Here is a 26726-nt window from a genome sequence, read left to right as displayed (position 1 = left end):
CATGTCGTTTGTCCATCTCAACCACGACATATGGTGACCCCGACGTGATCCTACCTGAAGAGGATCTTGCATGAAGAAGGGGACAGCGTGAAGCTGTGACAGCCGAAGGAGAGCTGTGGAGACGGAGCCCGGTACAGCTGATAGAGCAGCCGAGGAGAGCTGCCGAAGATCCGGATGGTTGAAAAGACACCTCGCTAAGGAGTAGGTGAGCTACCGGGAACATGGGGGGGAACTTATCTAAAGAAGAGGGTATTATATTATCTACATGAAAGTTGCTTCTGAAGAAGCAGGGTATTAGCCCTCTGGAACTGGCTTTACGAAGGAAGGGCTGTGTTACTATGGGGCAAAGCATTAGTGAAAGATGCAAAGAAACAACTGAACTGTTAACAACATGGCACTTTTTGCTAGAGACTTTGAGAGGATTAAAAGAGCAACGGGAACATGCAGAGACAGTGGGGAGGGATGGTCTTCCTGGCTCTCCTGGGCCAGATTCAGAGGAAAAAGCGAGATTAAGTACTACTGCGACCCCCCCTGTTACTAAAAGTTCGTCAACACTGCCCAAGTCCATATTATCTGATATGGATAAGGATCCGCGACAGTTTCTTGGAAAGTTAAAAGGAATAGAGGAGGAGCGTACGTATGTGTGGCCCCGAGATCAGATAAAAATTATGAAAGAGTCGTATACATATGGTGGCCCCGAGATCAGATAAAAGCTATGAAAGACTCACGTGAAAAAACAGCGTTGGGTTATATACGATCTCGGGAGGGGCCCCCGGAGCACCGGTCGGAGCGGTGCGTTCGGCCGACTGCTCTGCCATCATCAATCACGGCTCAAACGTCTGCTCCACCATCATCAATCGTGGTTCCGCCGTCTGCGTTACCGCCATTGGTCACAGTTCAACCTTCTGCCCCGCTGCTATCAGTCGCGGAAGGAAAAAGTGGACATTTTTTTTTCCTATCCCCCCTTGCCTGGAGATTTAGGTGGGGAAGATCCTCCCGTGGTGAGCCAGACTGAGCCAAATAACGTAATTCCTATAAATTTGGGTTCCTCCCAGCCTGCCCCCGCCCCCCTCCCACGCTGCTGCAGAGCAAATTCCTGAGGGTGGGGGTAGAGTTTCAGAACGTAAACCAAACTTACCAAGAAGCTGGGATTTACCCCCTAACTCTTGGAAGAGACACTAATTGACATACAACAACTACAGGCACGATAAATTCCTGAAATCCTGAGGCAGTCAAGAGACCTCGCATATCAAGCTATGATAAAGGTGCCTGAAACTGACAAAGCAGCCAAATCATTTGCAACTATTAATCAGGGTCCCGATGAGAATTACAGGCAATTTATTGACCACCTTCAAGAGGCCATCAATAAGCAGGTTGAAAACTTAGAAGCTAAGGAAGCACTGGTGTTGAAATTCGCAGTAGAGAGTGCTAATGTTCGCTATCAACATGTTATCCGTGAGTTTTACAGTACATATTATGTGTTTCTGTGTATTGACTCTCTGAAAATCAAGCAGCTTGTCAGGATTGTGAGTTAATTGTTTCACTGGTTGTTGTTAGAATTGTTTCTTTGTGGTATAAGTGCACCGTAAAACCTTCTCCCCACTTTTCCCACTTGGGCTGCAAGCAGCCCTGTGCTTTCCCCCCTCCCTCCCTCTTCTCGTAGTTTCTACTTAGGAGATGGGGTCAGGAATGACTGTTTTCAGTCGTATTCATAAGAAATCGGTATTGGGAGGTGGTTTAGAACATAGGAAAGCACTTGGAAATATGAGGAAGGAAGATCTTGTGAAATATTATAATAAATGGTGGCTGCTGTGTAAGTTTGATGATTGGGAAAAGCGTCCGGAGAACAGAACCTTGAAGTATAACTCTTTGTTGTTTCTAAAGTGAGAAGAGCAGGACAAAAATACAACTCTACAAGAGATCATTGAATCATTTCAGACAGTTTTACAGCTGGAACGGTTTGAACTTCAACAAGCTGAGAGAGAGTTAACTGATAACACACAGGTCACAGTAAACTTGCTGAAGTCTACAAGATGCTTTCCTCATTAACCTGTTTTCTTTGTAGGTATCTGTTTAAGCATGTAGCAGTTTTAGTAGGCCTTTTGTTGTGTGGTCCAGTGATTTCACAGACTGTTAAATAATGAGAATGAGACTCAAAATGTGCGTTTTGTGATAATACAGAAGAACATGAGTAGTTTAGTTCTTTACTGTGTGAATGTGATGGTAAAATTTTGTGTGTAGTAGCTGTTATTTTTCTTTCTAGCATGCTAACTTTATTCCGGCATTCAGACTTGCACAACTCTGTGATGGGCTGTGTTTCATCACTATGTACTAAATTTGGCTCTTGTGTATGCACACCAATTAAAGAACCCTGTTTTTGGGATAACAGTTGTAGCACCCCAGATGAGACACTATTAAAAGCCTTGCCCGGTCCAGCTTGCTGCTGCGGCGGGGGGGCGGGTGCCGATGGGGCCCCAGCGCGCACTGACCTGTTTTGTCAGGGAGACCCAGCAGCACCGCTACCTGGCTGAGCAGTAAGTGGTTCAAAGGTGCAATGCTAAAATCAAGATATTGTCTTGAATAAGTGTAACTCTGATCTATCTGCATATTTGAACTTGGTATTTGGTTTTCATATCTGAGCTCAGTATTTTAATTTGCATATTTATATTTGGTACCAAAAGAATTTTGTTTGGGGAGATAATTACAAAATGGGAACCGGTTCCACTGCTAAAATTCCACCTTGCTCCCCCTTAGGATGCATCCTTCCGCATTAGAGTAATTGCTTCTATTGTTATCTAGTAATTTTGAGACCAGAAAATAATTTAAATTGTTAAACTCTGCTTTGCATTGAAAAAAAAAAAAAAAAAAAAAAACCCAAAACAAACAAAAAAAACCCCACTTAAATGGTATGATGGATGTGAACTTGGTATTGTATGAAGTTGTATTTAAAAGTTGCTAGAATATGGACTGATTTGGATGTAAGAAAATGGAATAATGGATTGATGTTTAATAGGCTGGTTTTTGACATCTGTAACTTGTAAAAGGTAAATGGGGCTGAGGAATGTAACTATTGCTGAGCTACTTGGAATTGCATATAAAGTGTGTTGTGGTTGGAATGAAATGGGAAAACAAAAAAGCAAAATATCCCAGGCCTGTGTCGAGCTGCGAGGAGTTTGCCAGAGCCTCCTACTTCATACCAGCAATTACGCCAGCTGCGTGGCCTTGGTGCAGCTGAACTGCAGCAAGACAAGAAAAAAAAAAAAGAAAAAAAAAGGAAAAACCTGTTTTCCTGCTGCTAAGCGGAGAAAGAGGGGCTTTACTCCCCCCGCTCTGTCTTTTATTTTCCCTGGAGTATTGTCACCCATCCTTGTTGTGGCACTGTGTTGCTTCTCGGCTTTGAATCAGGGGTTGTTGGTGTTGTTTGTTTTTGCTTCTGTCTTATTTCTTAGGTTTTGGCACATCTGAGGAAAGAGCTCATCATTTTACCTCCTTGCTGAAGTCAGTCTTTTCACACTGGTCAGCTTTTGGGGGTCAGAGCGCTCAGTGCTTCTCTGGGTCAGACTGGTGCTGATTTGGGTGTGGAGTGGAGCCAGGCTGGTTTGATGTGGAGTTCAAACTGATTTGTTTTCATGCTGAGCTGGACGTCTTGCCATCTCAGATGGGGGTGAGAGGGAGGTTTTATTCCCCCCCCGCGCCACTCCCCTAAGCAATGTTACTGCTAGAGACCTGTAATACTGCATGAAGGAGTCTGAGGGTGAAATTTAAAGGCATCACCAGTGGATCCACAGTTCTAATGAAGCTGAGAAACTAAACAAAAATATTATATATATACATATATATATATGTATATGTATATATAGACTCATTCTGTGGTAACTGGTTGTAAGAGACTTCTTAGTAAATTCACTGTGCTACTTTTTGAGGTCATGGGATAAAACGAAAGGAAAGCTGTTTTTTGAGACTAATAGAATGCCAAATTTGGAACAAAGTTTTAATACATCAATTCTTGTATTTGCCAGGAAGTCATGTACCTCTCTTGGGTCAAGATTTGTTAACTAAATTGTAAGCTGAAATAACGTTTTCTGAGAATTCTGTTTAGTTGCGTGTCTGTGGCAGAATGCAACCCCCCCCCCTCCCCCCCCCCGCCTCCTTCAGTATGGAGGGAGTAGGCACATCTCCATCTCTCTGCTACTTGAGGCTAACAGCTTATTTTGTTTGGCCCAGAGCACCCTGGCCAGGGCCATTAGGAGAAGGGGTTGCCGGGGTGCCAGTGAGCCGCTGGGCACCTGTGACCAGTGTGGGGGATGTTTGGAGGCTTCAGGGGCACCCCACACACGGTGTGGGGGTGCAGAGAAGCTTCTGGAATGCCTACAGTCAGGTCTGATCAGCCAGTATAAAAACGGGACTCTCGTCGAGACTGGGCCCATTGTCGCCGGTCTCTCGGAGCACGAGGAAGATGCTGCTGCTGAGAACCCCACTCCCCGGGATGGAGACCCCGCTTGCCTTGCCGCCAGGGGTGTGAGTAAAACCCCTCGCAGGATTGCGAGTATATTTATCCTTTCCGTGCACATATGCACGTGTAACTTCCCGTGCTTAATACAAGCACGTATAAAATTATTTCCTCGCACAATCGCGAGTGTAACTTTATTCCGTGCACATTTGCACGCGTACTTTAAATTATTTCCTCGCACAATCGCGAGTGTAACTTTATTTCCTCGCACAATTGCGAGTATATTATACATTTATCCTCGCAGAATCGCGAGTGTATTTTCCTCCCGTGCTTCCACATAAGCACGTGTAGTATTCCGTGCACATTCGCACGTGTAAGTAAATGAACCCTCGCAGAATTGCGAGTGTATTATAAATTTACCCTCGCGGAATCGTGAGCGTACGCTTTACCTGTATCTCTTTAAGAATAATCCCGCACCGTGTTCAGGCAAGTGTGTACTCCTCTGGGACTCGGGGGTGGTTCCGGCATTGTTTTGGGTGAAGCCACGTGCATGCACTCTGCGGACCGCCAGTTGTACCAGTTGCTGCCCCTTAATAATTTTCCTCGACTGATACCCGAACCTATATTTAAGTCACTTTTGGAGTGCTAAAACCCTGTTTAATAAAAGTTGTTTTGGACCCTGTTGTCCCTTAAATTAGCCTCGGGGTGCCTCCGTGACAGTGTCCTACAAGAAGCTGCTTGGATGGTGCAGATCTACTTGTGCAAGTGAAAAATCTCCAAGGAAATTTTGAATGCTGTATTTCCACTAATATTAAGAGCCAATGTTTCGATAAAGCAAACACTGCACTGATAGATCTGAAACAGGACTTCGATCCGGTAAGGGAAAACAATATCCAATAAATACGACAGCCAAAATGGAGTCAGAGATTTTGAGGAATAAATTTATGACAACCTTACAGGCTGACTGCATTCGATTGGACTTGCAGATTTGTCTGTTTATAGCTACAACATAGAAAAAACCTGTGGCTCTTGTGGGACAGTATGATAAGATTGCTAACAGACTGATATATTGATTGTTACTCTGATCAAGAAAAGCAGGGAATGAATTTAAGTCTCAATAGGCCACGATCCTTTTGTCATACATGTACCATTTGTGAAGTTTAATTTTGATTTTTTTTTATTTGCAGTCTATGTCTTTATAAATTGCACTAGCTGGTTTTTGTAACAGCACAGCTTTTGGCACGCATAAACGTAAAATGTAAATTGCTGCAGAACTTGCAATTCTTTAACATCAGGTCATAGGCCATACTTGTATCTGGTCTGATCCTACATACTTGCACAGTTTTTTGTTGATGGTTCTGGGAAGTCTCATAAAGCTGTAGTGGTTTGGTGTGAAGATAACAATTGGCATCATTCTGTAAAAATTATTGAAGGTTCAACCCAATTAGTAGAACTTGGCGAAGCTTTACATTACTTAGAGTTTTTTAAGGAGGAACCTCTAAATTTGATTTGTGATTCTGAGTACATAGTCAAGGTCCAACGTACGTATCTGATTCTGAACTGTGTTTTTGTTTTTTTTTTCTTTTTTTAAACAAAAAGGGGGGAGAAGTAGGGAAAACACCACAAAACCAATTGTCAAAAGTATTGTATGTGATGAAACACTTTGCAAGTATGACCCAAAAATATGCTGAGTCAGAAAGAACCTACATTAGTTGTGGTCAAATCACTAGTTAATGGTCAATGGAAAAGGCCGCATCAATTGATAACCTGGGAAAGAGGCTATGCTTGTGTCCTTACAGATCAAGGACCGCAATGGTTGCCAGCATGAAATGTGAAATCTGTGTTATATTCCTGACAATGATTGCTGCATCTGCTGCGCTTTGGATGCCTGCACAGACAAAGACTAACGCGGATTACTTTAGCCAACATGAGTGGCCAGGACTCCATATGCCTAGCTATGGCATTTCTGGAAAACCCATTCCACACATGTTTGGTTGGCATCCCCCTTGATAACTACAGCAGCATCACATGACTGTTTCAAAATAGTGGTTGATCCAGAGGCATTGCAACAACTGTAATAATACCAACATGGCACTTTGGATTAATTGCCTCCTGGAAGCAGATATTGAACCACAGGAACTGGAATTGCTGGCATCTATGTCCATGGACGCTTGTATCAACCTGGTTTGTGAAAAGTGTCAGAACAATATACGAGAACATGAATGGATAAGACTTGGTGACTATAGAAATGAAACTCGTTGGTGCAATGCCTCGCAGAAGAATCCAAGGGGTGTCATTGATAATGTGGGACAGTGACCCCAAAAACCTCCTGTATGGTGTATTCTTGATCTGTGGAGATAGAACCTGACCAGGAATTCCTTCTAATGCTGTTGGAGGACCATGTAGTTTGGGACTATTAACTCTCTTAACGCCCAATGTATCTATGATAATAGATCACAGAAGAGCAAGACGAGAAAAATACTTTTTGCATGTATATGAGTCAAATGTGATGATAATGTAGACTTTTGGGGATCAGGGTTAAGGGTTTTAGAACCTCATGTATCTGGTGTTGGCACAGCTAAGGCTTTAAATACTTTAGAAAAATTAGGATGCTGGTTAGTTAAGCAAACTAACAGAACTTCTAAGGCTTTAAGTGGACTTTTGTTAGATGTAGATTCTGTAAGACATGCCACATGGCAGAGTAGAGCCGCGATAGACTTTTTGTTATTAGCATTGTTTAGTGGTTGGGGGTTTTTAGGATGGTTGCTATCAGTAGTGAAAACAGGACTGACTGTTTTGATGATTGTTGTGGTTGTGTTACTAATGTTGCCATGCATGATTTCTCTGCTGCAAAGGACCCTGCAGTGGACAATGAAGGCAATTTTTTTAGCACAAAAACAAAAAGGGGGAATTGTGGGGGACTACGGTGGGTCCGTGGATTCCCTGACGGAGGGCATGGGAACAGAAATTAGCCTTGAAGATATGAAGGCCTACCCATGAGAAAGATGGGAGTAAAGGAGTATCCGGAGATGTTAAGGATGTACCCGTGAGAGAGAAGGGAGTAGAAGAGTAACACTGATGATAGCAAAATTAGCCAATGAGATGTTACTGCTGTAACTTGTAACCAATAATGAAGAGACACATGAATTGGTAAAACTGTATAAAAATGCACTTGTGGCAATAAATGGCATCTACTACTTCCATCCTGGAAGAACTTGGTCCATGTCGTTTGTCTGTCTCAACCACGACACAGCACCTGGTCACTCTCACAATCAGACTGCTTCTTCATGTTGAGACAGGTGTGGGCAAACAGTGGCTGAGCAGAGAGCCATGCTGCAAAACGCGGTGGCAGAGGTGGAGCTTCCTTGACTGACGCTGAGCATACACGACGTGTCGGAAAAACTGCCGTGGGGCTGGTGTCTCTCCAGCAAGGAACCACTTTTGGGAGAAGGGAGAGAGCGGCCCCAGAGCCCTGGTGAGTGTCGCGGGAGGGTCCGAGGTCTCATCACGGGGTGGGGGGGCAGTTCTGGGCTGCAGCCTTGGCGGCTACTCTGTGGAGCCAGGGAAATGGGGATGGCAACTGGAGCGGTGGGATCAGGGACCTGGAGCAATGAGGATCACAGAATCCCAGAGTGTCAGGGGTTGGAAGGACCCTGGAAAGCTCATCCAGTGCAATCCCCCCGCCGGAGCAGGAACACCCAGCTGAGGTTCCACAGGAAGGTGTCCAGGCGGGTTTGAATGTCTGCACAGAAGGAGACTCCACAACCTCCCTGGGCAGCCTGGGCCAGGCTCTGACACCCTCACTGGGAACAAGTTTCTTCTCATCTTTCAGTGGAACCTCCTGTGTCCCAGTTTGCACCCATTGCCCCTTGTCCTGTCACTGGTTGTCACCGAGAAGAGCCTGGCTCCATCCTCCTGACACTCCCCCTTTCCATATTGATCCCCGTGGCTGAGTCCCCCCTCAGTCTCCTCCAAGCTCCAGAGCCCCAGCTCCCTCAGCCTTTCCTCACACGGGAGATGCTCCACTCCATCATTTTTGTGGCTCTGGGGGTGGACAGGACAAGGAGGACCACAGACTGGAGTGATGGAGCCAGCTACCAGATCCATGGGGACAAGGGACTGGAGCCATGGGGGCTGAATACTGGACCCGCAGGATCAGGGACTGGAGGGATGGGGATGGATGATGGAGTGATAGGGATGGCTACTGGAGCAATGTGGATGGAGGGATGAGACAGGGGCCAGGGCGCCTTTCGCACATGTGAGTTAGACTACTGTGTCCCAGGACTCTACCAAGCTTGATTTGTGTGACCTGAGCACAGGACATGAAGAGCATTAGGCAAGGGCAGGGTAGAGTTACAAAAGTCTCTGAAGTACCTCGTATTTAATTTATCAGGGAGTTTCTTGATTCGTTTAGAGCTGCACTTAAGCATAAAGCTTCTGTTTTCTCGATGAGCATTACATCTGTTTCCATTTTGGTTATTCTCACTTCTGATTTGAGCACAAATGAATTTGGGGACTTTTTTTAGTTTGTCACACAGATGTGAAAATGAGAGAGCTGAAGCGGACGTTGCACCACACGGTTCCGTATTTGCTAATGTGATATTTAATCTTTCAAAGCTCTAGGATGGCTTATAAAAGGATGATTTTAATCTCTTTTTTTTTTATTATTATTATTATTATGATGAGCAGAAAGAGCACACAAGGTTTTTATGCACCCTTACCTTTTCATACACCCTTACCAAAGGCTCTGATGGTGCCTGCACTTCTGGTGTGGGAACTTATTTTGTTCTTGCAAATCGCAGCTTCCCTTTTGTTTCTTCCTATTGCAAAGTCTGTCAGTACAAGATCTGTAATTATTCATTAACCTAGGTCAGGGGAAGTGCATGCTTTTAACAAACTGCTAATGTAAACTAATGTGTTACCCAGGAGGAAATGGCACTCTTCTGCAGGAGCTGGTGTTGCCTTGCTCTTTCGAGAGACATGTCTCCAGGTACAGGTGGTGTTTGAGCAGCCCCATCCCCTGGGGGCCCAGCCAGCCCCTGCAGCCCCCGTTGGAACAATACCCACCCCAGACCTCCCCCACCTTCCTTTTGCGGGGGGCTGATAAACACTTCTGCTCTTCATCTTGTCTTTCCTGGTGTGGTTTCTTGTCTTCCGGTGCAACGCCAACGCCAGAGCTAAAAGCCTGCACCTATACTGATTGCCTTTGCCGTCCCCCAACACGCAGTTCCTCTTGCTTTGTTACACAACAACAAGCCCTTTTCCTCACTCCAGACCAGAGGAGGAAGCAGTTGAAATAACGGTGGAGCATTTCTTTGGCCCCTCTATCCCTAAGGGAGCCTCTCACCCCTCTCCAGCAGCAGAAGGGACTTGCTTGCTTGCAAAAGGCTGATGGAGAGCTCCAGCAGCCCGCAAAGCCTGGACGGGCTCGCGGTGCGAGGAACTTCCATTCCGCTGACACGGACATTTTTGTTGAGATATAAGGTGCCCTGGTGATAGCATAGCTCCAGCTCACATAACAAGTTAGTTTTTTGCAGCTGAAACATAGTTGACGCACATCCCATTGCTACAAAAGGCTGGATGAGATGCTGAAGTGTCAAGGATGTTTCCCAAGAGCCACAGGCATGTTTTACCATGAAGATCCTGAGATATTCCTTAAAAAGATCTCTTTGTTTAACTCCAGAAGGCTGCAGCATGCTTCTGTTTCAGCTTTTCCATGTGTGTTTGGAAAGATGGAAGAAAACACAGCATAGCGATTATACTAGAGGCCAAGGGGAAAACATAACAGCCTTATAAATACGTCCATCTTCACGAGCCCTATTTTTCTCCCTGTTCATGTAAGATTTCATGAAAACTTCTGAAAATATCTGCCCCTTACCAAAAGCGTTGGTTCACATTTCCAACCACCTCTCAGACTGCAAATATTCAACTGTGCTAATGCCTTGTGTGAGATCAGAGGTTGTCTTCAGGAGATAAAACAGTCTGCATGACCACAGGTAGATCTAACTCACACTCTACCTTACATGGGTATCTCTACCCAAAGGCTCTTATCCATTTCCTCAGCCACATGTCTCATGACTCCTGGTCTGCGGGCAGAAAAAGGAGGAGGGATTAATTTTTCAAAGGAGCAGCAGAATTTTGAGCAAGGAGGTGTGGTACGTGCCCTCCTTCTAAATACACCTTATTCTCCATCTCCTGGGATAAGCCTTGTCACCTCCCCATTGGTATAGGGAGAGACTGTCATACCCAGCTGCATCAGGGTGTGGGTGTGTGGATCCTGCTACCCTGAGAGGTCGTTGCTAAATACAAATGGGCAATTTCATGGCGAGCAGTTGCAGAAATAAATAGCAAAAGGACGAGGCCGGGCTGTACCTGCCAGCATTGTAAAGCTGCAGCACACAGAAAGCAGCCAGACACCCTCATCCCCCCCTGCACCTATGCTGGTGTCACGGAGGCACCCCGAGGCTAATTTAAGGGACAACAGGGTCCAAAACAACTTTTATTAAACCGGTGAGAAACAGGGTTTTAGCACTCCAAAAGTGACTTAAATATAGGTTCGGGTATCAGTTGAGGAAAATTATTAAGGGGCAGCAACTGGTACAACAGGCGATCCACAGAGTGCATGCACGTGGCTTCACCCAAAACAATGCCGGAACCACCCCCGAGTCCCAGAGGAGTACACACTTGCCTGAACACGGTGCGGGATTATTCTTAAAGAGATACAGGTAAAGCGTACGCTCGCGATTCCGCGAGGGTAAATTTATAATACACTCGCAATTCTGCGAGGGTTAATTTACTTACACGTGCAAATGTGCATGGAATACTACACGTGCTTATGTGGAAGCACGGGAGCACGGGTTGATTTACCCCTGCAACACAGTTATTAATAACAATCAACAATAGAATTGAAATAATTAGAACAATCAACAATTGCCCAAGGTAATTATTGAGTCCCAAACATCAGTCACAGTTCGTTAGTGTTTCCATTCCTGTGAGAATGGCTTGGTGGTGTTAGCTGGATCCTCTTCCATCCCTTGCTGGTGATAGCAGGATCCCTTTCCACCCCGTCATTGCTGGTGTCGTTTCGTTTCCAAGGCATCTGGATCCTCTTCCACCCCTTGCTGGTGTTAGTTGGATCGTCTTCCACCCCGTCATTGTCCTTTGCCCTGCAAGGAAACACAAAAACAGACTTCGGTTCCTTTGGAACCGGGCTTTCATTTTTTTGCATTACAAAAAGAAAATGAGACAGCAGTGCCACAATACTGAAGGACAACATCCTAGCTTGTCCTCCATGTTATTGACAACATTCTTAAACAGAGATGAACAAATACACATCCAGCTCGTGCACTGCTGAAATTTTTAGCCTGCTGAATTAATATGAACTATCACCAACCATAACCTGTGCTAATGCACTGGGCTGAGAAACAGAGTGGAAAATGAACTAACACACCCTGTGCTTAGGCTTTCCTGCTCCTGACAGCTTATTGAAGACACACTGTAGGGAGCTGTTGACAGTAATCACAATGTGTCTTATGGTTAAATCTACCACCAAACATGAGCCAGGACTCCAATTTTGGCGATCAAATTAAATATAGTTTTGTGAATCTTGAAGCTGTGCTCAGTTCAAAGCAGGGAGACAGGGAATAGTTCTCTTTGGGGTGATGGGGTAGATCAGCTATTCAGCTAATTTTTCCACAGCTCAGTCCAAAAAACCTGTATAGCTAGCTGGTTGACAGGTTTTTGGAGGATGCTCCATTATGCAAAGCTGTCATGACCTTAATCACAATAGAGACAATAAGCAAGGAAGAATATCTGGTTACATATGACAGCCTCACAGTAGTTTGGATTTTTTGCTAGACTTGAGAGACCAAAAGAACCGACTGCAAACACACCAGACTAGGATGTTTGATTCAATACTACAGCTGATCAAAACCCAGAGTGACTGTCCCCAAGCACTTTCCTGTATTTCCCCTTTGTTTTCATCTAAAGTCAAAATGTTTCATTCACAAGCCTGCACTGTGTGTGCTTAAACTACCTCTGTGGAATAACATGTTGAACTAGCTCAGAAGGTTCTGAGCAGAAAATATCTCCTGGACCTTTTGTTTTGGGGACAGGTCTTTATCGAGTCGTTGCCTGTTATTGACTCTTTATCAAAATCATTAATGGCCTCCATCATGCCCCATTTAGCTGCAGTGGAGTGTCGGTTAATTTTTTGATAGCAAGTAATGTTAGCAGCTACTTTTAGTAAGCAGCAGTGCTGAGGCATATTGCCGGGTCCTAATGCGAGCTGCCTCTGAACCTCAGAGAGAGCACTGAGCCGGGGCGGGGTTGCTGGTCCCAATCCGCGGCTTTTTTTTCTTCAGTTTGAAAGAGTGGGGGGGCGCCCCCGCCCGCAGCGAGGAGGGGGAGGCGGCCAACCCGGGGAAGGTGTTTGCCTGCCAGCGCCCGCGAGGTCGGGCTGCCCCGCCCCACACCACCAGCACTTGGATGCCAGGAACGGTGGGGGGGGCCAGCCGGAAGGAGGTGTGCGGACAGGCGATAGAAGCTTTACGGGGGGAAGTTTGCCTCGTTTTTTGGGTCACGCCCGTACCGGATATGTATTTCTAGCGGCTCTTTCAAGCTGCCCCGCTTCGCGCCGCCAGTCCCGGGGCGGTCGCCGGCGCTCCCGAGGTCGGGCTTTGCTAAGCCGGAACCTCCGAGCTGCCGGTACGGGGGAGGGACCGTCTGGGCACCGCGGCTAGGGACAGGTCGCGGTCTCGACTGCGATGGGCCAGCTATAGCGAACCCACCAAGGCTCCCACGGACCGGTCGCAGCGCCACCAGTACCGGATCCCTCCGTAGAGGGTGGGGAAGCGTCCAACAATATCCGATCACCCTCGGCTCATGGGGCAACACAAACAAAGCACGTACACGTCTCCATTTCAATGAGAGGTCGCGCATCCTCTCTTTCTATTTCATCAACACTGTTTTCAGTGTCGAGAAGCGGGGGGGCGAAGGGGCGTTCGCTCAAAAAGCCCGCGCGTTTGTTTTGCCGCAAAACCTCTTCCTCTATTTGGAAGTCAAGTTTACACACATCCCGCGCTAAGTCAAAGCAAACGGCCAGAAGGAAACACACCACGAGATGCCAAGTTGCTGCAGAAATATTACTCAACCCTCTAAATAATTCCTCCATCTCTGATACCCTGCTTGCTGCGCCAAAATTGTCACGGAGGCACCCCGAGGCTAATTTAAGGGACAACAGGGTCCAAAACAACTTTTATTAAACCGGTGAGAAACAGGGTTTTAGCACTCCAAAAGTGACTTAAATATAGGTTCGGGTATCAGTTGAGGAAAATTATTAAGGGGCAGCAACTGGTACAACAGGCGATCCACAGAGTGCATGCACGTGGCTTCACCCAAAACAATGCCGGAACCACCCCCGAGTCCCAGAGGAGTACACACTTGCCTGAACACGGTGCGGGATTATTCTTAAAGAGATACAGGTAAAGCGTACGCTCGCGATTCCGCGAGGGTAAATTTATAATACACTCGCAATTCTGCGAGGGTTAATTTACTTACACGTGCAAATGTGCACAGAATACTACTCGTGCTTATGTGGAAGCACGGGAGGAAAATACACTCGCAATTGTGCGAGGAAATAAAGTTACACTCGCGATTGTGGGAGGAAGTAATTTAAAGTACGCGTGCAAATGTGCACGAAATATAAATACACTCGCGATTGTGTGAGGAAATAATTTTATACATGCTTGTATTAAGCACGGGAAGTTACACGTGCATATGTGCACGGAAAGGATAAATATACTCGCAATCCTGCGAGGGGTTTTACTCACACCCGTGGCCCAATGCAAGCGGGGTCTCCACCCCGGGGAGGGAGGCTCTTGGCGGCAGCATCTTCAGCTCGCAGCTCCGAGAGACCGGCGACAATGGGCCCAGTCTCGACGAGAGTCCCGTTTTTATACTGGCTGATCAGACCTGACTGTAGGCATTCCAGAAGCTTCTCTGCACCCCCACACCGTGTGTGGGGTGCCCCTGAAGCCTCCAAACATCCCCCACACTGGTCACAGGTGCCCAGCGGCTCGCTGGAGCCTTGGCAACCCCTTCTCCTAATGGCCCTGGCCAGGGTGCTCTGGGCCAAACAAAAGCAGCTGTTAGCTTCAAGTAGCAGAGAGAGGGAGATGTGCCTACTCCCTCCATACTGAAGGAGGGGGCGGGGAGAGAGGGGGGTTTGCATTCTGCCACAGCTGGTCTTGATGCTGTTGGATATCAGTGGTCTTTGTGTCTAGGAGATCTTTCTTTTGAATCACTGTGGTGCTGAACACAAATGGCCGTGATGGTTTCCCAGAGCTGTGCTGTTCTGAGCAGTGTGGGCTCAGGCTGCTGTACCGCAACCCCCTGCTTCAGCCTGCGCTGCCTGCAGAGATGCCGGTGCTGTGGGGACACATGGAGCTGGGGGTCCCTCATCACTGCGCTGAACACCCTTTGCCGTTCCCAACCTCTGTATGGCAGATGCTGATGTGCTTTTCACAGTGTCCTTCACAGGCCCGTCCCTCATGCCCAGAGAGGCCATCCCAAGAGTATGTCGCTGCAGGACCTCGTCCCTCGTGCTGGTTTGAAAGTCTGCAGGGCTTTACCATGTTAACCTGGCTGCAGGTGACCATCACAGGCTGTGAGTATGAAAAGGGACTCGTGCAAGGCTTGCGTTGGCCAGGCATCTCCTTAGAGATCATATGCTTGCACATTTCTGTGCTCTTCTTGCACACCTTCCCCAAGCTGTGGCACTGCCGGTAAAGGTGTGTGCCCCGGTAGCCACCCTGGCAGGCGCCTCCTTCCTCCCAGTGCTGCAGCATCACTGTGCCTGGCACCACCACCACCTCTTAGAAGCAGCTCTCTTCCACTGCGTACCCTAGGATTGCTTCCCTCTGCGCCTCTTCGCCACTCTCCGACCACGATCTGCCCTCCAGTATCCTTTGCTGAGCCTCTGAGCCTCCTGTGCATCAGCTTTCCTCTTTGCTCAGATGAACTTTCCTTTTGGTACATCTTCCTATAGCTTGTTCACTCTTAGGCAACCAGCATAACCTTTTAAACATGCAAAGAAGCGGCTTCAGGATGACAGTTCTGGCAGACGTGACTTTCCGCTTGCTAAGTCCTTTTACACCAGCAGTACTACGATGGTGTTCTCACGCATGGGTTTTGTACAGGTTTGTTTCAGGGTCACAGTTGCAGACTGACCCCCACATTAGCTTGATTTTCCTCTGGGGAAACCATAAGACATTTTCAAGACAAAGGCTCTTTTAGATTCTTTTTCATGTTGAAAGCAGCTTGTCTACACAGCAGCTGCACCAGAAAACCATTAGATTACTCAGAGGTACCAAGAATTGTGAATGTGTGATGAATAATCACCTTTCAGATGTATAAGGTCACTGGGTGCCTGGTTGAGTGGGAAGCATCCGTTTTGCAGGGCTTAACCTCCTCTCAAGAGGATGGTGAGGCTGAGGCTGTAGGTTTTAGCAGCATTCAGAAAGGTCAGCTCTCAGACACTGGTTATTTAGCATCCAGGACTACATAGTCCCAATAAAGTGTATTTCAGAGCTTGTTTTCCAAGCAGTGCTCCTCCTCCCAGGTGTTGAGGAAGCAGCTTGAGATCCAGGGGTGAAACTGCACTGATTATGGTTCTTGTTAGCAACTTCTGATGTGCAGAAAACCCCAAAAGTCCAGATTCCCATCATTTTCATTCCACAGAGCACGGAATTGTCTTAACCAGCTAAGAAGCACTTATATAGCACCAACAAAAGTGTTACAATTTTTATCCTAAGAAAGGAGGAAGGAAATCAGACATGAGACAGTTGGTGACTTGTGTAAAAAAAAAAAAAACAACAACAAAATAAAGTACAAGCAGATTAAATTGCTCTTTGGCTCGTGCTTTAAAACTAACCCATCCTGCTCTGGCATCTCTCCTATTTCCAGACCTGTTACTAGTTTTGGAGGGGTCTTTCGCAGTGGAGGAACTCACAGAAAGAAGACTCGCAGCTGAAGGATCCTCCGTACTGATGGATGCGCCAGATATCAAGAACGTAGAATTAACCGAATGGGAATATATAAGAAACACCACCTCTGAATTAATCCTGCAGTACTATGTGAATTCCCAGTCTCCGATCATTTACCCGGCTTACCAAAGTAGATTGATTTTCTTTAAGGAGAATGGCTCGATTCTCCTGCAGAGGTTACAGGAGACAGACAGCGGCATCTATAAAGCAACAGTTGATCTGAAGCAGGGAGAAGCTAGAACAACCTTCCTTGAAGTTATCAGTAAGTCAAATGTGTTGAGAGGATGGTTCTCTGAAACAAAGACTCAACAGTCAGTGCAGCAGACAGGCCCACAAGATAGTAACCAGAATAGAGCCATAGAATATCTCAAGTTGGAAGGGACCCATAAGGATCATGGAGTCCAACTCCTGTTCCTTGTAGAACTACCTAACACTAAAACATATGATTAAGAGCATCAGCCAGATGCGCCTTGAACTCTGAGAGGCTTGGTACCGTGACCACTTTTCTGGGGAGCCTGTTCCAGGGACCAACCAACCGCTCAGTGGAGAACCTTTTCCTAGTATTGAATCTGAACTTCCCCCTTCATTCAATTTTTTTGTGTCCTATTGCTGATCACCAAAGAGAGGAGATCAGCAGCTCCCCGTCCGCTGCCCCCTGTAAGGAAGTTGTAGACTCACTGAGGTCACCTTTAGCAATGAAGTCACCTTTCAGTGATGTGGCCACCCCTCAGTCTTCTCTCCTTCAAGCTGAACAAGCCCAGTGACCTCAACTGCTCCTTCTAAGTTCTTGCCTTCAAGGCCTTTCACCATCTTGGTCACTCTCCTCTGGGCACACTCTAATACATAGTTTGATGTCCTTTTTCTACTGAGATGCCCAAAACTGCACCCAGGACTTGAGGTGGGACCTCATCAGTGCAGGGTAGAGTGGGACAGTCTTCTTCCTACACTGGTTGGCAATACAGAGTTTGATGGGCGTGGTAGGCCCTTTGGGCTGCCAGGGCACACTGTTGGCTCATATTCAATTTGCCATTAACTCAAACCCCCAGATGTCTTTCAGGAGGGCTGATCTCCGGCCTCCCGTCCCCCAGTTTGTACATATAGCCAAGATTACCCTGTCCCAGGTAAAGAATCCAGCTCTTACTCTTGTTAAATTTCCTATGATTGCCCTTCTCTCTATCCAGACCTCTCTGAAAGGCCTCTCTATCTGCGAGGGAGTCCACAGCTCCTCCTAATTTGGTGTCATCAGCAAACTTATTTAATGTACATTCAACTCCTGCATCTAGATCATTTATAAAAACCTGTGGCCGTTGCACATCCCCCTGAGATCTGGAGCCTTCACTGGGGCAGCTGATGGCTCTTTAGCACCTTTTGTGCCCCACTGTGCCTGTCCCCACGTACACACCTGGGGTGGTACCAAGGTGCTGACCGTCTCATCCTCCTCTATCCCAGGGCAGGGTGACTTCACTTTCACCAGCTGGGGGGGCAGGAGAGGTGAGACCCTCAGCCAATTGACAGGGTCGTTAACAAAGGAGGTGCCCAGAGTAGCATGAAGCTTCTGGACCATGTTGTAATGCCCACAGCCACACGTGACCAGACTCTAAAACGGGGTCCCTGCTGAAGGCCCCCTTGGAGTGGTCTTCTCAAAGCAGAGGGTCTGTGAACTGGAGCCCTCTCCTTAGACTGGGACGCTGTCTAAGGAGATTCCTGGGATTGAGAGCATCTCACCTCCTCGTTTGAGTGAGTGGTTATTTACTGGATATATCCTTGAATGAGTCCTTGCCCAACCAGGCAAGTGTAAGCCCTCGCCTAATCCAGGTGAGTGATTATTTCTTGTGGGTACCCTGGAGTCAAAGGCCTTCAGTTTTGTTTCTTGTGTGTGCATGCACGCTGTGGACCCTCATTATTTTTATTTTGCTGTACCCCAATAATCTCCTCAACTGATATACAAACCTGTATTTTACGTTGTCGGAGTGCTAACTAATTTCACAAACCCTGTTTCTAGTCAGTTTATTGGCTGCACTTTTCTGGCTAGAATAAAGTCTGTTTTGGAACTCATTGTCCACCTAAAACTGACTTTGGGGTGCCTCTGTGACAAAACCTTAAAGAGCACTGGCCCTGGAATTGAGTCCTGGGGAACCCCACTGTTGACTGGCCATGAGTCTGATGTCACCCCTTTCACTATAACTCTTTGAGGCCAACCCATCAGCCAGTTGCTCACGCAATATATTATGGACTTGTCTAGCTGTGTGCTGTGACATCCATCACAGAGGGATGCTGTGGGAGAACGTATCAAAAGCTTTGCTAAAATGCAAAACTCCCCACTTTTACTGGCTTATCTTGGTCAACTGCATGGGTGAACTTATCATAAAAGAAAATTCAGTTAGGTAAGCAGGACTTTCCCCCCCGTGAACCCGTGTTGGCTATGACCAATTACTGTGTTGTCTCTAAAGTGGTTTTCAGTAACTCACAGAATAAGCTTCTCCATCATTTTATCAGGCACTGAGGTGAGACCGGTAGGCCTGTAATCGCCAGGGTCTTCCTTCTTACCCTTCTTGAAAATCACAACAACGTTTACCAGCTTCTGGTTGACTAAGACTTCTCCATATTAAAACAAAAATAAAAATAATTGAGAGAGTTCTTGTGATAACATCAGCCAGGTCTTTCAGTACCCTGGGATAAATCGCATTAGGGTTATGTGCATCCAACTGTAGCACCAAGTCTTGAACTAGAGGAGGATTTCTGATTTCATCACTGCCTTGAAAGACACAGACTGGAGATGATCTGAGGAACTCAGGAGCTGCAGGCTGTGGCTGGTCCCTTAGAGCTGGGGCCAGAAGCTCCTTCGTAGCAATCCCAGGGTAAGCTGCTGCCTCACCAGTTGCCCCACTAACCCTTCAGGATCAGACCATGAGATGAGCTGGGTTGATGGATGAATTTCACCAGAGTTCCGTCTGCCAGGCAGATGCGTGTGATCTCCTGTGGCTCCCTGCAGGTTCTCCCCCTGCATAGCTCCAGGCCTTGCAGACTCTTCCTTCACAACAACATTGCCCTCTCCTCTTGGAACACTCCATGGCAGACAATGTTCAGAAGTCCTTGTCATCACTTCCCAACTCGCAGCTCTTTTGAGTTGGTGGCCTGAGCCCACACACTGTGCCTGATCTCTGAGTTGGTAGTGTCCATCGTAATGGTGGCACAGTGGCAGGGATGGGGCCATCTTCTTTCTTCTTTGCACTTGGTGAATGTTGCTCTATTCTTGCAGTAACTTCTTTCCCTCCAAACAGACCTAGGATGGAAATAAAAAGGGAAGGACCCCTTATTCCCCAGGGGCTCAGTATTCTTGCATGTTGTGAAGCACAGGAACAGGCTGCCCAGAGCAGTGGTGGAGTCACCATCCCTGGAGGGGTTTAAAAGACGAGGCTTTACGGACATGGTTTAGTGCTAGAGATAGGTTATGGTTGGACTCGATGATCTTAAGGGTCTCTTCCAACCAAAATGATTCTATGATTCTATGTTGTCCAGTTTTCAGGTCCAAAGCAAGGCGGCACTCACTCTTCTGGGGGTGCTACCATACTGTTCTCTGCTTTTCAGAGCCTGTGCCCCAGCCTGAGCTCCAGTGCAGTTCAAACCTGGCTGGTTCGCCCATAGAGCTGGTCTGCGTGGTGCCAGAGGGAATGGTGGCTTCCATCACCTGGAAGAAAGAGGGACATCCACTTCCTCCTGAAAAATGCTCTCTGGTCTCTGGAAACGTCACCGTGCTGCAGATAAGGAGCGGAGAAAAGTCAGACTGTGGCTCCTACTCCTGCAACGTCAGCAACATGATAAGCTGGAAGGAGGCAGCACTGAACCTGACAGTGACAGGTTAGTCTTGCCCTGCCTTGGTGGGTCCAGTGGTTTCACAGAATCACAGAATCCCAGAATGTCAGGGATAGGAAGGGACCTGGAAAGCTCATCCAGTGGAATCCCCCAAGCTCCAGAGCCCCAGCTCCCTCAGCCTTTCCTCACACGGGAGATGCTCCACTCCCTTCAGCATCTTGGTGGCTGCGCTGGACTCTCTCCAGCAGTTCCCTGTCCTTCTGGAACGGAGGGGCCACAACTGGACACAATATTCCAGGTGTGGTCTCCCCAGGGCAGAGCAGAGGGGCAGGAGAACCTCTCTGACCTACTGACCACCCCCTTCTAACCCACCCCAGGTACCATTGGCCTTCCTGGCCACAAGGGCCCAGTGCTGGCTCATGGTCATCCTGCTGTCCCCAGGACCTCCAGGTCCCTTTCCCCCACACTGCTCTCCAACAGGTCATTGTCCTGTTGTCACAGGTCCACCCCACAGGGTGCAATGGTCTCTTGGACATTCCTGAGCAAGGAAGACCCAGGGCTCATCACTTGGTTTTTCCAGCATTTTGCAGGATCGCTGCTCTGTGTTTCGGGGTTGTCCCCAGCATGGGATTTCCCTCCTGCCCTTCCTTGCAGGTCTCACACCGAATCTACACCATGTGCAGAGATTGGCCGTCGTTGCCCTGATGCTCATCACCTTCTCTGCCATCAGCTTCATTTTCCTGCTCTATCAGCTGAAGGAGCTCAGGTTCGGTGAGTGCCTGGAATGTTCTCCCATGTGTATTTGTCTCTCAGCATTAACACTGGGGACATGTGCAGGTTGTGGAGTTGAGTTTTGCCTTTGAGTGTAATGTCCCCTGAGGAGCTCGCCATGCCTGGTGCTTGTGGCAAGAGCTTGTGCCATGTGGGCTTTCCCCCATAATACGGGTCTCCAGAGGAAATCCAGCACTTATCAGGTCATTATAGGAGGCAAAAACTGGGAAGAAGTGTTGTAAAGTTTATCACTAGGTGGAACTGGTGTTTGGTTCAGTGTGAAACAACCCCAGGTCTGGGTGGTTTCTCCTGGTATCTCCTGAAGTCAAAGCAAGTCCATGAAAGTCCACCAGATTTTCTTTTCAGGGTTTCGAAACCTCAGGGATTCAACTCTTGACAAAGGAAACCTGTGCTTGTTGTTTATTTTTCCCTTACAGGCTGCATCCATCTTGTTTGTGTAGTACTGAGTCCATTTGCCTTTTTTTCCCAGGAAAGGAAGCATGGAAACATATAATTCTGTTTACCTATGGACTGCTGTGTATCTCTTCTCTCCTCCTGTTTGCCACCTCCATCATCTGGATGAAGGAAGAAGGTAGGATTTATTTTACTTGATTTGTTCTTAATTGCTTCAGTGCGTCATCGTTCTTTCTCCTTCGTTCTTTCTCCTCATCGTTCTCATCTCCTCATCGTTCTTTCTCCTCCAGATCTTTACAGTAGCGTCTTTGATGGAGCAGTATTTGATCTGGAGAAATAGAAGTTAGACTTCACTGCTCTGTAGTCTGAAGGTTCCTCTTTCTCTACCCTTTTGAAACCAAAGGGCTATGCTTGTTCCTCTGCACTCTTCAGGTACCACTACTCCTTCTGCAGGACTTCTCACAAATAAAAAAGCTGTTCAGAAACCACTTCCACCAGACCTTGAGAGACCATGGGCAACAGACACAGAGCTCGACTGTTCTAAAACTGCTCCATAGCCAGTTCTTCCCTGCTTCAGGCTGAGGCTACCTGTTTGTCATGCCATGGGTGCTCGTTTACTACATGCTGAGCTGGCAGCAGACATCCAGGCGAACAAGCCCAAACACCCCCCAAAAAAACCCCATGCAAGTCTTCTCCCCATTCTCTGTTAAAGGAAGGGTGTGTGTACATTTATAATAAATACTGCTTGCTGCCATCTTCCAGGATAAAAACTGTCCTCAGCTGCAGGATATGGTCCCCTAGCCAGCAGAGCTGAGCCAGCCCCGCTTCCAGACCCATCCCCAGGCCATGCGGACCCTTCTTGGCTGCCACCTGCAGTCCTGCTCCCGCTGCACAACCCCAATGCACAGGGTGACGGATCTTACGCTCCCAGATGCAGCAGCTGGGCGCAGGGTCGCCACAAGCCAACTTTCTCTGCCTTGTTCTCAGACCGCTGCCTCCACCAGTTTCCATCTCACCTTCTGGTTTACTTCTGCTCCCACAGGTCTTTCTGCTGCCTTCATCTTGCTTGGGATGTTCTTCTTCACTGCGGTAATAGGAACTGCCCAGGCAGCAGCCGCGGCGGTGTGGAAACCTGCAGCTCTCAGCCGCTTCAAAATGAAAATCTGTAAGTTGCTGTGTATGATCTAAGCCTCTGGTGGAAAAGCCCTGATAATGGCCCAGGACTAAGCTCCGTAGGTTTTCAGTCCCAGAAGTGGAGGCTCAGCACGCTGTCGTGACGCTCGTCCAAGGCATTGCCCACACCTTGCTCACCCTCCCACTGAAGCTCAGCTCCCCTGCATGCCACCCTGCACTCCTTACGCGTTCTGCTCTCATCCATCAGCAATTTTTCCCTCTCCTAGGGCACTGTATCATCCGGAATTCCATAGCCCCCACAACACTGATTGTCAACTTGTTGTTCACCACCGTTTTGCTCCACAATATCCAGCAGCTCCATGGTAAGAGGTGGCCTGGGTTTGCACCACCCATGTCCTTGCTCGCCTTTCTTCTGGGGAGCGGTGGGGTATCTGGGGGGCCGGGGTGGATTCGCACAGGGCAGAGAGTCCTTAGGTGGCTTTACATGGCTGGTCCTGCAAGAAATCTTGTTGTAGCTGATGTAGTTGTGGCAGCTTTGCAGTGAGTGGGGAGGTCATAGCTCTTCCATAGGTTCATCCCGGTGGTTCCATGACTTGAAACATGGGAATCCTCCCTCTGTGTCACATAGCAAGTCCCTGGATTAAACTCACGGCACCTAAGTGTTCACAGGGGGATGTTGGCCTGAGGAGCAACTGCTGACAAGTTCTGCGTTTTTCTTTGGCAGAGCGAGGCTGCTCAGAGGCTGTTGATCTGATAACCAGCTGTGTCCTTGCTGCTGCAGCTCTTGTCACTGCACTGCTGCTGCTCTTCCTATCCTGTAAGTAGCCCTGTGGTTTCCTTCCAGCAACCATAACAAACTACTAAGCCACTGAGTCCTCCCACTCAGCTCTCACAGCTTCCCCTGGCAGCGGGTACAGATGCTTTCTGTTAGATAAAGCCAGACTTTTGCTTCAAAGAGCAGAACTGTCCAAATCAGCTGAGGACCCAACTCTGGTGTCCATGCTTTAAGGAAAGCCCCAGTAGGCACTGGTCTCTGCTTGCAGTCCTTGCCAGCACCTCTGCTTTATCCACGGATGCTCAAGGAAAGCAAATTTCTCCTGCAGAATGTCCTGCCATGGTCTACCCTAATGATAGCCATGCCATGGTCAGAAAAACCTCAGCCTTGGCGAGCTTCGGGAGCACAAACTATCTGATAAACAGGCAAGAATGGCTGTGGGAACATATTATGATCATCATGTGATGCTCACAAGCCTACTGTGTTTTCTCCAGCTTCTCCTTTTAAAGTTCCGGGCTTCTGTGGTCTTGCCGTGTGAGTCCCCTCATTGCCTTGATTAGCAATTGTATCTGGCCTCCCCCAGGCCAGGCTTTGCAGTGGCCTGGTCTCCAGGGCTGGCTTGCCATCCCAGCGGGCTTCCCAAAAATGCTGGCTCAGCCTTTGGGATCACATGAAGCATCTCAGGCAACTGGTAAGAAGGAGGGTCAACAGCATGTTAAGGAGAGGATGCCCTCCGGGAGATGGTGGAAAGCGGACTCTCATGCTTTCCCAGAGGGCACAGAGCACTTCCAAGTCTGGAATGTAGGAAATATTGCAACAAGTCCATATAGCCACAGGGAGGCAGAGGCTTGCAGGCAAGATGGGTGTCATCACCCTCCAGGATGCCTTCTTGTTTCTCCACCCTCAAAACGGGGCTCTCCTGGTTTTGGAAAGAAGGGGGGCTCTGCCCAGTGAAATGTTACTGTCTTCACTGCTCTCTGCAGCCAGGTTTTCTTCACCCGTCCCATGAAATGCAGGGAGCAGCCCAAATTGCCGGGGCATTGTTGGAAACCCAAGGGTTACTTGGCCTTTCTTTTCTTTCCAGATCACGGGAAAAAGCATAAGAAGCAGATGATGAGAAGCCATCACACCAAGGAAAGCACACGAGTCAGGGCCGCCATGGTAATTCACTGCCGTTAGCTGGCTCCCCACTATTGCATATCCTTATTCCTTAATGATGAATATTTAATTCATCATGAATATTTATGAATATTTAATTCATAATAGCAGGGAAGCATCTGCTTGCCTTCCTGCAGAATGCCATGCGCTTTGTGCTCACCCTGGGGGGACACAGTGAGCATGCTGGTGGCCAGTTCTGTAATTCAACTGGGTCCCATGGGACCCATGGGGTCACTGCCATATCCTGGGGAGCTTTCCTGGGTTTGGAGGTGCAGTGGACAATGCCTCAAGCATTGTGGTTTCACCTGCCTGTGCCAGCACCACAAGGAATGTGCTTGGCTGCCCAGAAAAGCATCTTGGTTTCCAGAGTACGTCAGTTCTCAGGGCTGCTGCAGTCTGATTTGGATAAAAACACACTCTCCTACTACACATCCAAAACAGGCTTTTCCACCACAACATCAGTGTTAAATACACACACTTCCCCTATCTGATTCACTCTTCCTGCCCACGGAAAACTCCCTCCCTCCCTCCCTCCCACGCTGGCATCACTACCAACGCTCAGCCTCGGCAGGGCCTACCTGCCCCAGCCCCACCTTCCTCTCCTGCCTCCTTATTTTGGAGATGTCGGAAGGATTTTGGGGTCAGTGGAGCCTCTCCCTTATCTTTCTTGCAGCTGAGCCTTAGGCTTCACAGAATCCCAGAATGTGAGGGGTTAGAAGGGCCCTGAAAAGCTCATCCAGTGCAATCCCCCCATGGAGCAGGAACACCCAGCTGAGGTTCCACAGGAAGGTGTCCAGGCGGGTTTGAATGTCTGCAGAGAAGGAGACTCCACAACCTCCCTGGGCAGCCTGGGCCAGGCTCTGACACCCTCACCCCGAACAAGTTTCTTCTCATTTTTGAGTGGAACCTCCTGTGTTCCAGTTTGAACCCATTGCCCCTTGTCCTGTCACTGGTTGTCACCGAGAAGAGCCTGGCTCCATCCTCCTGACACTGCCCCTTTATATATCTGTAAACATTAATGAGGTCACCCCTCAGTCTCCTCTTCTCCAAGCTAAAGACCCCTGCTCCCTCAGCCTTTCAGCCCTCACCTTGATGTCAGCATGGTGGCTGATGTTACACCCCTGCATTTTGGGGGTGCTGGCCCATGTGCAGCTGCAGCCTTCCCCCACCACTGCAGGGGGTCATGGTGGTTTGGGGTGGTTTGCTTCTCCACAGGCCAGTCTCTGGGGTAACTGGAGGGACTGGGAGTTTTAAGAGGAATGCAACGGCACCGTGTACCAGAGGGGTGCCCATCCCAGGGCTGGGGCAACCTGACCCCCCAGTAGTGTAGCTTGCGATGCTTGGCAGCGTAGCTAAAGAGCTCCTGGTCCCTTTCGTGCCACCGAATGACACGGGGTCTGTGTTTTCAGCAGGTGATGGAAGAAACCGAAGGACAGAGGGAGTAAACAGTCGTGACTACTCCAGCCAGGCAGCTGCGTCCACACGTTGTGGGCAGCTGAAGCAAAGTATCCGTAAGCTCTGCCTCTACCCAAGCACTAGTGAGGCAAGGCTTTGACAAAAATCTTGCCAAAATGCTGCAACCCAAGTCTTCACACAATAGGTCCAGGTGACAAATGATACTTCCTCCCCTGCCCTCTATTCATGACACCCAGGCTGAGAGAAAATATCACAGTATCACAGTATGGTTGGGATTGGAAGGGACCTCAGAAGATCATCTAGTCCAATCCCCCTGCCAGAGCAGGAAGGCCTAGGTCACACAGGAACATGTCCAGGTGGGTTTTGAATGTCTCCAGGGAAGGAGACTCCACAACCTCCCTGGGCAGCCTGTTCCAGTGCTCTGTCACCCTCACTGAGAAGAAGTTTCTTCTCAAATCTAAGTGGAACCTTGTGAAGGGGTTTCGTTAGAAGGAAATATGTTGTTGAATTAGTCAGGCCCAAAGGAATCTCAAGGCCAGTTCGAGAAGCTGAGAACAGAATCTGCTGTGAGAAAGAGGGGCGTTTCTTCATTAACAGGGCCTCAGCATGGCGTGAGTCGTCGGACCTATCATCGGTGGGGCTCCAGCGTGTGGACTGCCCATGATACTCATTTAGCGAATCCATGCTTGGAGCGTGGATTCGTGATTAGAGAATAGTTGCGTATATAAGGAGACATTTTTCTGTAATAAAT

At 48.1% G+C, this 26726-nt stretch overlaps 1 protein-coding gene across 6 annotated transcripts; it reads left to right on the top strand.

Moving 5' to 3' along the window:
• On the top strand, nucleotides 1-26726 carry LOC136106093 (uncharacterized). 6 transcript variants are annotated; one of them, XM_071813382.1, is made up of 12 exons: nucleotides 7633-7925; nucleotides 11057-13932; nucleotides 14978-15116; nucleotides 16415-16756; nucleotides 20083-20352; nucleotides 20962-21078; nucleotides 21569-21670; nucleotides 22535-22657; nucleotides 22893-22988; nucleotides 23351-23443; nucleotides 24486-24562; nucleotides 25969-26726. In XM_071813382.1, exons 3-12 carry the CDS (start codon nucleotides 15083-15085, stop codon nucleotides 26002-26004), a joined length of 1290 nt encoding a protein of 429 aa, XP_071669483.1. In that variant the 5' UTR covers nucleotides 7633-7925; nucleotides 11057-13932; nucleotides 14978-15082; the 3' UTR covers nucleotides 26005-26726. The 6 variants fall into 6 exon arrangements, with proteins under 6 accessions (XP_065702232.1, XP_065702227.1, XP_065702226.1 ...); XM_065846160.2 differs by lacking the exons at nucleotides 7633-7925; nucleotides 11057-13932 and adding an exon at nucleotides 1-205; XM_065846155.2 differs by lacking the exons at nucleotides 7633-7925; nucleotides 11057-13932 and adding an exon at nucleotides 1092-1455 and having other exon boundaries at nucleotides 25972-26726.

Source organism: Patagioenas fasciata, chromosome 11, assembly GCF_037038585.1.
Source record: "Patagioenas fasciata isolate bPatFas1 chromosome 11, bPatFas1.hap1, whole genome shotgun sequence".
In the NCBI taxonomy this organism is placed as follows: domain Eukaryota; kingdom Metazoa; phylum Chordata; class Aves; order Columbiformes; family Columbidae; genus Patagioenas; species Patagioenas fasciata.
This window is presented reverse-complemented; position numbering and strand designations above follow the sequence as displayed.

Excerpts from the sequence above, each read along its gene's own strand:
- LOC136106093 (XM_065846154.2), top strand. The coding sequence starts at position 1,432 with ATGTTCGCTATCAACATGTTATCC. Across the intron at positions 1,456-14,977 it reads TCGCTATCAACATGTTATCC|TGTCCTTCACAGGCCCGTCC; the intron begins GTGAGTTTTACA and ends TGCTTTTCACAG. Across the intron at positions 22,658-22,892 it reads CCGCTTCAAAATGAAAATCT|GGCACTGTATCATCCGGAAT; the intron begins GTAAGTTGCTGT and ends TCCCTCTCCTAG.